Source organism: Physcomitrium patens, chromosome 3 (assembly GCF_059467195.1).
Source record: "Physcomitrium patens ecotype Gransden chromosome 3, ASM5946719v1, whole genome shotgun sequence".
Taxonomy (NCBI): Eukaryota; Viridiplantae; Streptophyta; class Bryopsida; order Funariales; family Funariaceae; genus Physcomitrium; species Physcomitrium patens.
Genome location: NC_143412.1, coordinates 16698207 through 16713396, shown reverse-complemented (window position 1 = coordinate 16713396; position 15190 = coordinate 16698207). Strand labels below are relative to the sequence as shown.

General features: G+C 27.0%; 1 protein-coding gene across 1 annotated transcript; it reads right to left on the bottom strand.

Annotated features, from left to right (window-relative positions):
* Positions 1-8160: 8160 nt before the first annotated feature.
* Positions 8161-11447, bottom strand: LOC112280645 (pyruvate dehydrogenase E1 component subunit alpha-1, mitochondrial). Its single transcript, XM_024516350.2, has 8 exons — positions 10671-11447; positions 10089-10168; positions 9760-9837; positions 9502-9597; positions 9274-9345; positions 9110-9163; positions 8876-8941; positions 8161-8569 (listed from the first exon to the last, which is right to left on the bottom strand). Exons 1-8 carry the CDS (start codon positions 11359-11361, stop codon positions 8525-8527), a joined length of 1182 nt encoding a protein of 393 aa, XP_024372118.2. The 5' UTR covers positions 11362-11447; the 3' UTR covers positions 8161-8524.
* Positions 11448-15190: the final 3743 nt, after the last annotated feature.

Here is a 15190-nt window from a genome sequence, read left to right as displayed (position 1 = left end):
AGGCATGTTTTATATTCTCAAACAAGACAATATATAATATGACAATGGAAAAGAAAAAGAAAAAACATAATCTTTGATCCCTTCTCTTCAACTTGATAAAATCAACCATCATAGAAATATATTTGTATCTCTTCCAAATGTTTTAATCTTATATTTTATATATTTATAGAAATCTCAACATTATAAATATTGATACTTTTTAGAATTTGAAATAGATTTGGCATAAATTTTAAAAAATAAAACTTCTTTTACAATATATATAAAATATTCTTGCACTTACAAATAAGACTTAGATTATACTAGATTCATGACTTTGTACTTAGTTAGCAAATGACTCGGTTATTTTATTAAAAAAATTAAAATTAAATAAAATCCAATTTATTCAAGATTATAATAATTTAGAAAAAATAAATCTAAAATAATCAATTTAGAAGAAAATTTAATAATATTAAATATCACTAAGTTATTATAACCATTTTTTCTTACATCTAAAAAAAACGTTTTATGAATAACATCTCTAGAAGATAAAAGAAAATCATCTATGACTTTTATATACATAAATTTGTTTTTCTTTGTAAAGAATATTCTATGTCTTTTAGCAAAGTCTTCATCTAAAAAATAAGTTGAGGCTCCTAAATCTAAGTAGGTAAAGGCTTTGTGACTTTTTTGTCCTAAAAAAGCATCTATTATGAATTAAAGAGAGGATTTTAAGGAAAAAATAGGACCTTCATTAAATGTTGCATAAAATTCAAATTACACAATTTGTATTGTAGCAAGACAAACTTATTTTTTGACACATTGTCTTCTTTGATAGCCATACTTTTTATTTTGTGGTTGCATCACTTCTTTAGAAAATATTGAGTAGAATCTTTAGGTTCTGTAAAATATTAATATAATCTTTTTTTAATGATGTTAAATCTTTTCTTGCTTAGTGAGAGATTTAAAACATAGCATATCAATTTAGATAGATTTTGGCCTTGATAAATAAGTTTTTAAAAACTTTAGAATTGTTGTCATGACTTGATTTGTTCTTCTCTAATCAAATCTTTATTCTTAGCACCATTCAAAGAATCAATTGTCACCTACAATAACTTAAGTAATGAAGTATTTTAATGAATTTATTTTTTTAATTGTTAATGATAAATCTTAGACATTACCTTTTAATCCATATCAAAATAAATAAGAGCTTTATTATTCTAATCCACGTCACAAGCAAGGTTTTGGAATTTAATAGTATAGATGGTAGTTAATTGTGATTCTTATTGTAAAAAAAAATAATTTAATTTTTACTATCTTTTCTTGATCACTCCTTCTATATGAGGCTATAAATACTTTTAAGAATGAAATTAGATAATATAAGAGTCATGAATATATTTTTATTAAAAATAAAAATAAAATGAAATAAATCTTTTAAATAAGAGTGTATTTATAAATCCGACTTGAATAAATTTGTCTAGATAATGAAAATGATGTAATTTTAAATAGAACTTGACTTTTTGTACTAATCTTTGGTATTTTTATCTTATTCTATTAAAAAAAATTAGATATACTAATATTTTCTTCCTTCATACTTATAGTAGTAAGACTATTTGGACTTATATGGTAAATAAAGACTATCAAGAAAATTCATAATACAAGATAAATATCAAAAAATATTATCAATTTTAGCATCTATGATTTTTTTCTTCTATCTTTGTAATAGAAGACTTTAAAAAATCTATAAATTAAATAAAAAGAAGGTAATCTACAATCTTTAATATTAAATAAAAATTTCTACATGAATGTTTATTTTCTTTAAAAATAATATCAATGTTAGAAAATAATAATAAAAAAAAATACTTTAAAGATAGGTAGTTACTAATTTTTACAACTTTAAGATGTAAAAGAATCCACTTACTTTGAAAAAAAAACAAAAACAAAAAAAGAAAAAAAAAATAATAATAATAATAATAATAATTGTTTAAGATATGAATCACAAAACAACCGATGGATCAATATATTCTTTTTTCACCAAAGAAGAATAAATATTTACTCAATTTTTTTATAATAACAAAAATAAAATAGCTATTTTTAAAGATTAAAAGCCTAAAGATTCTTTAAACAATTCTAAGAAAAAAATAAGCATTGAAATGAATAAATAAGGTCCCACTCTTGCCTCTATATATACTATGTGACTATTGATCTATGTAAAAACGTTCTACAAATCATTTGACAAAAGTGTAACTATCAATGCAAGTTTCTAATATGTGTGCCACATAATCAACTTATACCACAAGTGGCCAAAATGTGCAATATGTCCTTAACTTTTCAACCTATCAATCATCTACAAACACTTGTAAAGTCAATCCTTTATTTATAAAGCTTTTCTATAAAATATTTCTAAATTTATCTACTTTTATTTACTTCTATCTAACTCTTCTTATCTTAGTAGTTATTAGTATCAATATGCATATTTGTAATACTTGCATTAAGAAACTATAGAAAATTCCAATATATGTACTAGTTAAAAGCTAGCTATTGGAACTACTACTTTTTTAAAATTAGTCCTTATAAAATGATGAAAATAAATTACTACATTTGAATATGATAGATATAGATAGATATTAATATTGTTGTTTTTTTAAATGACAATAAGAATTTTTAGTTTTTTTTTATTTCTATGTAGGTCTTTCATAGTATTTTATAAAAAATAACATAATTAAGATAAAAAGTAAAAAAAATATTGCCTTTGTGGTAATATTTAATTTAGTGCAACAAATTTTCTACTGTTTTTTGGATGATAATAGTATATAAAACAATCCTCTATGTTTTTTCCTAATGTATTTCAAAATCCAACTTTAATATTGTACTTGTAACCATAATACTTTCATAATTTATTGCAAGGTCATCTATAAGATTTGAAAATTCTTTGATTTTTTAATAAAATATTAAAACATACTAATGGATGTATTTGAGTCATCTACTTAAAGTTACTTACTTAAAGTTACTTACTTAAAGTAGATCACTTGAAGTAAATGACTTTGAGTAGTACTAGCATTGTCAATAGTAATTTTTTATAATAGGCCAAGAAGAATTCTATCCATATTATTAAAATTTATTTGACTTGAAAGAGATATTATGTACTAATTATCATTTGTACTCAAGAAAATAAGTAAAAGAATAGAAGTGCTTTGAGTCCTCTAAATGTTAATTTAATTTAATTTAATTTTTTGCATTTGAAATATGATCCATGTTGCTTGCATGACCAATAATCACATGTTAGAAGACACCTGATTGTTGTAGTTACATACATGACTTTTGATATTACTTACTATTGAAGATAATAATTTTATTGAATACACATTCTTATCAATACTTATTGAATGTTAATATATAATTAATTCGAAAAAATAATAATAATAATAATAAATAAATAAATAAATAAACAAGAAGTTTTACAAGCCTCTTTTTATAAATTATTTTTTTCTAAAAATTAAAAACCAACTTAATTTCTTTGAAGGCATTTACAGAAGCAATAAGAAAAGATAGATGGTCCTAAAAACAACTACTTTTTGCAAAAAATGTATATTATTGCCTAAAAATGTGTGCTCAAGCTATGAACATTTTGTATATAAGTCATCTACTTTAAGTCACATAATGTGTTTTGTAGATCATATAATTTTTTATAAAATATTTAGTTTGTATTGAAAAATAGATGCATGAAGATCCTAATTTTAATCGTATTCTGGCTGATAAATTAAACATAACCAATACTTATCCTGTAACAGTGCAACAATCTACACTTTTTTAGTATATATATATATATACTTTGGTCAACATAAGCTACATGATAAAAAATTCTATATAATATTATTTGATGCTAGATTTAATCTTAAGATTACTAAGTATTTTTTTTCAAATATTTTATTGTATTAGCCTTAAAACATCTTTCAAATACAAATAACTAAACCTCTACGTCATTTTCTAAGAAAAACATTGCAAAACAATCAATTTAACATGTCTGCAATAAAAAATAGTGTAGATATAATTGAGGTGTTAAATTCTGTTAATGAATATTAAAGCATAAAATATAAAGACCTATTCAAAAAAAAATCTATAGACAAAAACTGTAGGCTTATTTATTAATAGAATTATATTAAATTAATCATAATACTACCAAAATCTTTAATTTTGTGTAAGTAAAAAAAAAAAAAAAAAAAAAAAAAAGGTAGATTAGCACTGTCTAAGATCTCAAGTAGAGATAAAATATATACTTTTGCAAGAAGAATTTTTCATATTGTTAAAAAGAAACCAACAAACAAATTTCATGAAGCAAAAATATAGAATATTTTAAAAGAAATAAGCTTAATCTAATTAAATATTATAAGTGAGGGTTTATCTAATATTTAAAACCAAAGTTTAGCACGAAATATGTTAAATAACTAAAAAGTTTGCATCTATTAAAATTATTGGTAAAATAATTATATACAAAAATATTTGTATATATAGTATATAATAGACAATAATAGTGTAATGTATTACTTAAATATGTTCAAAAAGGTCTTGTATAAATTCAAAAGTATTGACATAAGATGAAAAAATAATAATAAAATTTTGTTGCAATTAAATTTATTGCTTCAATTATTTATACATTGAGTTACTACTGTATAATACCAAAATAATACAAAAAAACCATATAGTGTTATTGTTTCTTTTTTATCTTACAAGTTAAGAAAGAAATCAAATAATAAAGCATTACACTTTACAATACTATCTGTAATGTGTATAACTATAGACATAGAATATAATAAAAGAAATCTAGATTAAAATCTAGAGTGTAAATTAACAAATCAAAGCTTAAATTCTAAATATTTTAAATTTTAATTTATGATAAAAAAATTTAAAAAATGCAAGAAACTAAAAAAAATAAAAAATTATTATTTAGTTAGACTAATTTAGTTAATTTAGATAGAATTATTATTAAAAAATATTTAATCTTTTATATGTGATAAGATTTTAGATGCATAGGTATTGTATTTTTATTGCTCAAAATTCATAATATCTTTTAAAGATTTGATTTCATTTTTTTGAAAGATATCAAAAATATGTTGATTGAAAATATTATGCTATTCAAGACTTTAAGATATAACAGAGTTAATTTCAAAATATGTTATGAAACTATAAGAATAATAACTAATGTTTAATTTGTATCTAAATATCTTAAAAACTTAAATTTTTTGAATGCTCAACTTAATTGATTATAGATAGAAAAAATAAACAAAAATCTATTAATTTTTAAAAGAATGTTGTAGGATTATAGAACAATAAGAAGATTTAAAACATAAATGAGCATATGGGAGATAATATAATAATCATAAATTATTTTTATCTATTTAAGAAAGAAACTTAGTAAATATGACTTAAGTGTGGTATATATAATTGGTTCACATAAATAAAAGATACATCAATAACTACAAAACTATCAACGTATGAAGAGAATAAATTCTCATGATGTAGAACTTTGTAAACATTGTATATTTGCAAGGCACTATAAATAAATCTTTAAGTTTATTAACATTAAAAACATATTTGAAATTATTTTTATTCAAATTTGTAGATAAATGTATCTCTTGCTTTAAAAATTGAATATACATATATATATATATATATATATATATATTTACATAATAGTTATAATTAGCCAAATATTCATTAGATAAATATAATACAAAAAAATATTTAAAATCTTAAAATAATAGAAAATAAAATAAAAATAAAACTTATAATAATAATAATAATAATAATAATAATAATAATAATAATAATAATAATAATAATAATAATAAATATATATGGATTATTTTCAATAATACATTTTTGGTAATAATTACAAAACATGATTTAAAAATAAAATAGTTATATTTTATTATTTCCATTCAATAACAAAAACAATAGTGGAAGAAGTTTTCATAAATCAAGCCAAATGTTATCAAAGACTTATAAAGTAGAATCTTTTAAATGCATTAAAAAAGTCACTATTTGGATTTAAATAAATTCTTAGATATTGATAAAAGTATTTTTTTTAAAATTACTAATATATTTAGAGTAGATTTTATTTTAAATATATAATTAAATTATTTAATATATGTATATATAATAATAATAAATAAATATTTTAAATAATTTAATTATGGAATATTTTATGATTAAATTATATTCACATTTCATTTCATTGATATGTTAGTTATAGCAAAGAAACAATTTAATATTGATAACTAAAAAATGCAATTAAGAAAAAAATAAATATATACTATTAAAACTTTGTCAAGATAATTTTAGATATTGTTGTCTATAAAGGTTGTAAGAGACTTTCACTTTTGATATTATAGAATAATCAAAATGAGGATATTGATATATTTTAGAATGAAAACAGTTATTAATTATTATTATAGCATGATATTTTAAATTTTCTTTTAAAACATTTTATTCATTTAAGATGATATAGAATATATGTCTATTAGTCTATATACAAGTATTATTATTAATTTACATATGAAATAGTATATGCTAAATTAAATATATTTTGTGTGATGGAATTATAATTAGAAAATATAGGCTATAAATTTATTAAAAATTTTAGAAAGTAGTAAAGTGCTTATTTTTTTTTATTAAAAAGATATCATAAATATTTTCATCATATTTAATAAAAAGCAAGAAATACATAAAAATATCACAATTTTTTGATATTGAAATAATAAAATAATATTTTTTAAATATTTAATTTTTTAAAAAAATAATATTTTAAAATTATTTTTAACATATTTAATTTTTTATATTCAAATTAAATATGCTAAATATTATTTATATTATTTAATATAAAAATAATTTTTAATTTTTTAATTTTTCTTAATACCTACTATCTCAAACAACTTATGTCTTTTTTTCTTACCTTAAATTTGTATTTATTCAAATCATATTTTAAATGATACATCATAGTATTACATATATATATATATTCACATGTATACAAAAAAATTATAGTATCTAATAGCATTAATATATATATATATATATATATATATATATATATATAGTAAAAATATATAACTTAAAAATTTAACAATACCTATCTTTTAAAGAAATAAATTTTATAAACTAAAAAAAATTATTTATCAATACTCCTAATGTTTTACTTTTTTCCTATATAAATAAAGATCAATTAAAATTTTAAAACTATTTTATAAAAAGACTCTTTGAAAAAATATATTAAAAAAATATATTTAATCTATTATACATTTTTTACACACACATTAAATGAATTCTGATTTTAATATTTTTGCAGCATTACATTTATCGTATTGTATTGAAAATTGAACATGATGCATAACATTTGTGGAAAACTTACAAATAGGTTAATTTTACAAACAGACATTAACCATCATGGTGTTTTTAATAACTAATGTCAAAGTCCATCTTCGTACACATCAATGTTGCATTTTGTATATAAACCCTCTAATTCTTGGTACAATGCATTCTCTTTTTCTTATTCTAAAGAATAGAAAGTTGTATTTAACCCTGTAACTTAACAAAGTTTTGTATATATCAGTGGACACAATTGATTAGAAAAGGGCTCCACTTCCAAGCTAACGGTGCGGCAATCCATTGTCCCCATTTCTACTTTGAAGAAAAATGCTATTGAAAGGTATCAATCAGAGCTTGAACTTGTATCTTGAGTAAATGATGCCCAAAGCCCAAAGGCAGAAGGTATACTCACGACAGCACCAAATATGCTACTCCATAGAGTGGGTGTGCAAGAACTGCTCAATTGGACCTTTCCCCTGTAAGAACGCGGACGAGCTCCTTACATACTGCTTTCTTTGCAACTACATAGGGCCGATTACATTTTTAAGATTGGAATTGATTGTGCTGTAATAGAGTCCACAAATTAAACAACGACAGACCCAACTCTGAGGCTGAATGAGGCTGAATGCACCTAAAAGACAGCGATTACTTGCAACATCGGCGGTTCGTAGTTAGTCACGTCAGCCGTGTGCACGACATTGCAATTACGAAAACTAGGCTAATTGACAAACTCAACATGCTAGCCCAAAACTTGCACCGAGGCACTTCAGAAGGAAATATTGTGCCGCAAGCTAGAAGAAAAAGACAGTCAACCCTGAATTTTCAAAGAATTGTGACTTCTTAACATTATTTCAGTTCTTACTAAAATTATGAGAAAACAACCATAAAAGCCTATGATTTGTAACATAACATGCAAGACAGCAGTAGAAGTTACTGTATCCTATTTAAATAAGGGCGGAAGGACATCACAATTATTCTCTAAAAGGGAGAATAATCGCCCGACAGTTTCGACATCACCATGTTAACCCACTGAGCTTCTACGAAAATTGAGGTCAATACAATCCATATATGACCTATAATCTACCAACATGATAAAGCTTATTTGATATCATAAACATGATGTGCTGTTGATATAAGGTAAGCAGCCATTGAATGAAATTGTCGGCCAAGAATGTGAGCTTCTTCAAGGCAACTTGACAACCACCTCCTTGCGATCAGCTCCATACGCCTGAACACGTAAAACTACAGGAATTAGCTGCTCTTCCAGCAGATAGGTCAGCAAGTGTTTAAGTTGAACAAATACGGCATCAAGTACCCGTCTCTAGTTTACAATATTGAAATATTTCGTTCAAAAAATATAAAGCCGCTATTGTGAGAGGACCAATTTCGTTTAAAGGAACACCTCCTATACATTTATAAATTAATAATAAGATAAAGAAATTAGTGCTCCAGTCATCACCAAAACTGGATTAGTGCAAAATCCACATATGCTTTAAATAATCCCATTCCAGTCCATTCAAGGAGAGATGATCACCTTAGCTCCATAACCCTTCCGATAGACGTGAGTGAAAAGCTCGTCTGAATCGGGAGAGGGACTCTCCTGCAGCAACACATCCAACAATATTGAAAATTTAGACATCGCTTAACCTTCAAGGAAAGTACGTAGCAGTAACCAAAACAGGATGGGTGTAGAAGACAGTCCTAGTACTGACGGTGCCAATAACCATGAATGAAGTAGATTCACAACAACTTTTACGAAGTTCCATACCTTGGCCTTGGATAGTGCATCTTCTACTTCTTTTTTAGCCTCTTTCTCCATTGTCTGCGCATGCCACATATTCTTTGTTGCACAGTTTCTCAAAAAATACAAAAGCACAAAGAACCAAAATCGCTAAATTTCGAAGAAGGATCATGGAAAGCGATAATCCTTACCTTCAGCTCCGCAACTGTAGCAATATTGTTAGACAATAAGAGTTTCCTAATTCTTTCTATGGGATCTCGCTCCTGTTGACACGAGTAGAAAGATGTTAGACTGAAAACATAGTCTGGTCACCAACAGCATACTTGAGCAATAACCGCAGTACCAAATCCTTGTAAATTGGTCATCTTTCCATGTAATTTGTGCTAACTTCGAAAAGAGCAAGTTCAACTGAAACTTACTTGACGAACACCAGAGATCTCGTCACGAGTTCGGTAAGTGCTGCCTGGGTCGGACATGGAATGTCCATGATACCTATATGTGTCCATCTCCAAGACCTTCATCCAGAAATAAGTTCAGAACAAAAAAGGAAAACAAAGTAGATTGCTCACAACAACAAAATTACAACGTGAGTAAATACGGAAACAATCCTAAGGAAGCAAATTGAACGGGCTCTTTCAGATGTGTTCTCTTAGAAGTTGAGCGTCGTGTAAACACACCATGGGACCATTCTGCAAAGCATACTCCTTAGCATACTTGACCGCCTGCTTCACAGCTAAGCAGTCCATGCCATCGACCTGCCCCATAGCAAGAGAAATCACCGTTGATGCGCAAATATGAGACATATGGTGGGAAGGTATGTTATCAGTAAACTAACATCTACTTACGGCTGACTACTCATGCTAGAGAAGGACGATCTATTATTAAGTATAGCAGACTTAGAACGTGCCTATTTAAGGATAAAAAAAAATAGTAAACAAATAATAATGAATACGTGGTTAAGTTATTTATTTATTTATGATTAAGATAATTAGAGCGAATAATAAACCTTCAGCCCAGGAATGTAGTCCCCACGTTTGTAATACTCGGGACTTTTGGCTGACCGCCACTCTGCAGTACCCATACCATCTGTCACAGATAAATGGGATTGATGAGAAGATAAAACTTCAGTACCACAGATGTTAACAAAGCGAGGTGGAACAGAAACTAAAATCATAAAAGAGCGCATTTATGTTGATGAAGCAATTTTATCTGTGACAAAATTGCATACAGTCAGTGACAAAAAGTGTCAAACGAAGTGCTGCATTGATGAATTCAACTTAATTTCGATTGTCAGCACCAGAGAGCACATAAAGGCAGAAACTTGAGAAAATTAGTCTATAATAGCACACACTGAGCCCCACTCACAATTCTTACTCCTGCCATTAGTACTGTAATTTCTACATCCGCACCAAGCCGATCGATCCATCTCCTCGGGGCCAAAAGCATTCAGAATGAGGAAGAGAATTGGGAAGAAGTACCCCAAATCATAGAAGGAACGGATTCATTGCAATTGCAAGACAATTCAGCAGACAGGGATCAATTAACTTTCACGCATCAAAATTAGGGCTACACAACAACGACAACTCACAATGGTTGTTCTCGCAGACATAGATAACCGGCAGATTCCAAAGTGCTGAGATGTTCATCGCCTCGAATAACTGCCCCTGATTGGCAGCGCCATCTCCATACATTGCTAGCGTCACTCCTTCCACTTTCAAATACTTCTGCGCAAAAGCCAAGCCCGCACCAAGCGGCGTCTGAGCACCAACAATTCCATTCCCACCATAAAACCCGCCCTTCTTGTTATACATGTGCATAGACCCGCCCTTGCCCAAGGAGCACCCATCCTTCCTCCCCATAAGCTCCGCAAAGACTTCCAACACGGAGCCCCCGCGGCCTAAATGCGTACAATGGTCCCGGTAAGCGGTGATTATGCAATCCTTGTCATTCAAAGCGGCTTCCATTCCCACACAGACCGCCTCCTGCCCATCGTACAGATGACAAAAACCCCGAATAAACTTAGACTTATACAAACTATCAGCCGCAATCTCCATGCGACGCATGATGAACATCGTCTTGAAGAAATTCGTGAGCTCCTGCGCCGACGTCTCCACGGTGACGGACGGGGTTTCCACCTTGTGTGCCTTGAATGGCACGGGGATGTCAAGCGTGATTGGCTCCGAAGCCGTGCTCAGTGCCTGGCTCATCACACGAGCTGCGGGCGCCAAGGCGCCTACCCATCCCTTCTTCACTGCCTTCCGCACCAGCGACATCGCCATCGCCACGGCCTTGATCCACGCTTCGCGCGATCCCCCTTGCCCGACTGCGAACCCTAGAGTACGATCGCAGAAACACTGCAATTGGGGAGCAATGGCTTCGGAAAACACCGCGAGACCGAAACCGAGAAGCTCAGCCCAGCTGGTGAGTCTGCCTACTCCGTTTTCTTCTTCTTCGTCTTCGTCGTCTTGCATAAATCCTTCATTTCCATGATCTCCACTGCACAACGTTTGAATGCTTTCCATAATTCCTTGCATTCTTTTTGCCATTCTGGATCCCCACCTTCGCTATGTGCATCACATGCCGTGTCCTTTGTTTTCTTTAATTTGTCTAGCGGATTGAGCATTCAGATTTAATTATTCGTGAGTGTGTTTCTACATACCACTAAAACCTCTATTCATAAATTCTAAACAACCTTCCATTTATACATGATTTGTAACATGTTTTTTGATGTGAAAATGACACCTGAACTTCTTTTCTCTAATATAATGAAAATAGTACTTTTTTACTTTAATGGTGTATTCTAAATTAATTAGAAAAAATAAAATAAATTATATAAGAGAATCATGTTCTTCTTTTGTTATTCCATTAATATATTTTGAGATATTTTGAGGTTTTTTACTAAAACATAGTTAACATAATTTATTTTTAAAAAATGAATGATAGTGTAAATATTTTATTTATATTCAAATGAGCATATTTATTACACATGATTGTTGAAGATTTGTATATGTTGACTATTTACAATCTAATTGTAGACTTGAAGAGACTTAGTTTTAGAATGTTGTTCAATCTTTGCAGTAAGGTTGACATTTAGAATGTTGTTCAATCTTTGCAATAAGGTTGACATTTAGAATGTTGTTCAATCTTTGCAATAAGGTTGACATTTAGAATGTTGTTCAATCTTTGCAATAAGGTTGACATTTAGAATGTTGTTCAATCTTTGCAATAAGGTTGACATTTAGAATGTTGTTCAATCTTTGCAGTAAGGTTGACATTTAGAATGTTGTTCAATCTTTGCAATAAGGTTGACATTTAGAATGTTGTTCAATCTTTGCAATAAGGTTGACATTTAGAATGTTGTTCAATCTTTGCAATAAGGTTGACATTTAGAATGTTGTTCAATCTTTGCAATAAGGTTGACATTTAGAATGTTGTTCAATCTTTGCAATAAGGTTGACATTTAGAATGTTGTTCAATCTTTGCAATAAGGTTGACATTTAGAATGTTGTTCAATCTTTGCAGTAAGGTTGACATTTAGAATGTTGTTAAATCTTTGCAGTAAGGTTGACATGGGGGTTGAAAAAGGGGTAGTAAGCTCCCTCCTTGGAATTAGGTGGCAATGTCCTTCACCGAATAATTTCTACAATGTTTTCTTTTATGCAGCATTGGCATACATAAAACAATTTAAGGTTTAGAGAGATAGAACATGTAATTACAATTCATTGTCTTCTTACTTCTATATATGCTTCTACACTATGCTAGGACTCTAATGTGTCAAAGTAGCACAATGGTTGGATTAGCGAGAATAGATTGTTTTGCTTAGTATACTTTTGGTTAAATATTTTAAAAATTGGATTATTTCTAAGAATATATATTATATATCAATTACCTAATATATATATATATATATATATATATATGAAAGGTAGTAGTATTTTTATATATACATTCATCTAAGAATTTATTTATTTGAAACCATAACATTTACTAATATATATATATATATATATATATTTAAATGTTGTGGTTGAAGAAGTGACAATAAAATCTCTAATCATGATTTTCTTTTCTTTTCTTTTCTTTTCTTCTAAACTTTAATTATGCAAGAATAGACAACTCTATATTCTAACAAAACATGCAAAAGTTTCTTGCAAATGCTATAATATTTTAAAAGCAATATGAACTATTATCTTATTCTCTTTTAAATAAAGAATATCTCATTGTTGCTCGGCATGCCTATAAGATGTGCAAGAATTAATTTTAGATGTTTTAACATTATAAAAGTTTGATCAATAATTTCAATTTTTTTTCTTGCTAAATTAATTCCAAAGGCTTAACATTATAAAAGTTACATTATAAATAATCTAATATAAAAACAAAAGAAAGATGGCTAAATTAATTTTAAACAATTAGGATATTGCTATTGCCACCACAATTTTTTGCTATTGATACCACAATCCACCACTCACTCAATGTATAATCCATCATAATCTTGTACACTTTCAAAAACGCTCCTCTCATACATTCCTCTGGTACACAACACATTCATTGCTCTCTTCACAATATTTCATGCTAAGTTTCTATTTAATAGAGCTTGACACTGCTAGCACTTTTGTAAGCCATGATGCTTTCATTAGCTATGTACAAACTGTAGATGCAATCGAGAAATAAATCACCTTTTCCAATTGCTTAAGTTGGGCTAGCATATGATTGCTAGTACTTTGTTGTGGCAGCAGTACAAACTAAGGTTGCATTGGTAATGTCCAAAATTTAATATTACTTTATCAAAGTATTTACAACATTCAAACATATAACTAAAAATTAAAGTTCAACTTTGTACATGTTGCTTAGTGCTATAAAAATTAATGTAGAAGTTGTTTTTCGACTTACTATACATCCTTCCAGTAGCCTTATATTTCTCCATAATCTACACACATATACAAAAGTATTCTTTTTAATTCTCTATTTTAAGTTTCATAGACTTATTTCTTCTCTTTTACTTTTATACTTTATCTACGTGAAAATTTCAATTATTAGCTAATACTTAAATAACTCTCTATTTTTTTCTTTTTTTAATTTTTTTTCTTAAGTTCAGAGTCCTTTTATTATTACTTATTTCTACTTTGAACAAAAAAACATATTCTATGTCTTATTTTTTTTAATGCTTTTTTAATTTTTTGAATTTATTAGATATAGTAATAATCAACATTTGTAGTAAAAATGCTTCATATTGCTTCCCATCTATTTCTTTTCATTAGATGTATATATTATAAATATAAAAATTAATATGTTTTATATATTTTTACCAAATAATGGAAGTATTTCTAATATTCTTTCTAACATTTTCAAATTAGTTTCTATATTTTACAGTTCAGATTTTAGTAGCTTTTATAATATATTATAAGATGTTATATATATCTGTATATAATATTTAAAAATAATCAATGTATTAAATATTGGAGTTAGAAATGGACTCTAAACAAAGCAATATTTACAATAAATTACATGTTTACACTTAAACGCATAATTTAAGTTGTAAAAAGATGAAAAATGCAATAGTAAAGAACTAAAAATTTAATTTTTTTAATACTGGTGTTTATTGTTGGTAATAAATTCCATAATATTTTATACAAAATAAGTTAACTAACTATGCAAAATCTTTTTATATGATATATTATTTAATTTTAAAACTTTAGAGACAAATTTTAGTCATAATAAAAAATTGAAATGCATAATGAATATCATACAAAAAAACTGCCAATTAAAAAACTAATGTAGTTTTGTGAAGAAGACAAAAACAAATTGTCTTTTAACAAATTTTAACCTCTAAACATCTAAAAATTACACAATGGTACTATTGTAACTAAAAAACCACATATTAATTATGTGTATATATATATATATATATATATATATGTTTTTTATTTTTATTTTTAAGGCAACAAGTAGATTTGAGCTATAGAAGATCTTTAATGAGTGTTCAATAGTTTTAGAAAAACAATTTTGCCTACCATTGAATAAAAACTTACCTCCTAAATAAATATAAACTTCTCTTACTTAAATGACATTAAAGTTTGTGACATTATTTTCAAAACTCAACCATATATT

Coding starts and splice junctions, on each gene's coding strand:
- LOC112280645 (XM_024516350.2), bottom strand. CDS start 11,361: ATGGCGATGTCGCTGGTGCGGAAGGCAGTGAAGAAGGGATGGGTAGGC. Junction 9,598..9,759: donor CTTTGCAGAATGGTCCCATG/GTGTGTTTACAC, acceptor TTCTGGATGAAG/GTCTTGGAGATGGACACATA. Junction 9,164..9,273: donor CTACAGTTGCGGAGCTGAAG/GTAAGGATTATC, acceptor TGGCATGCGCAG/ACAATGGAGAAAGAGGCTAA.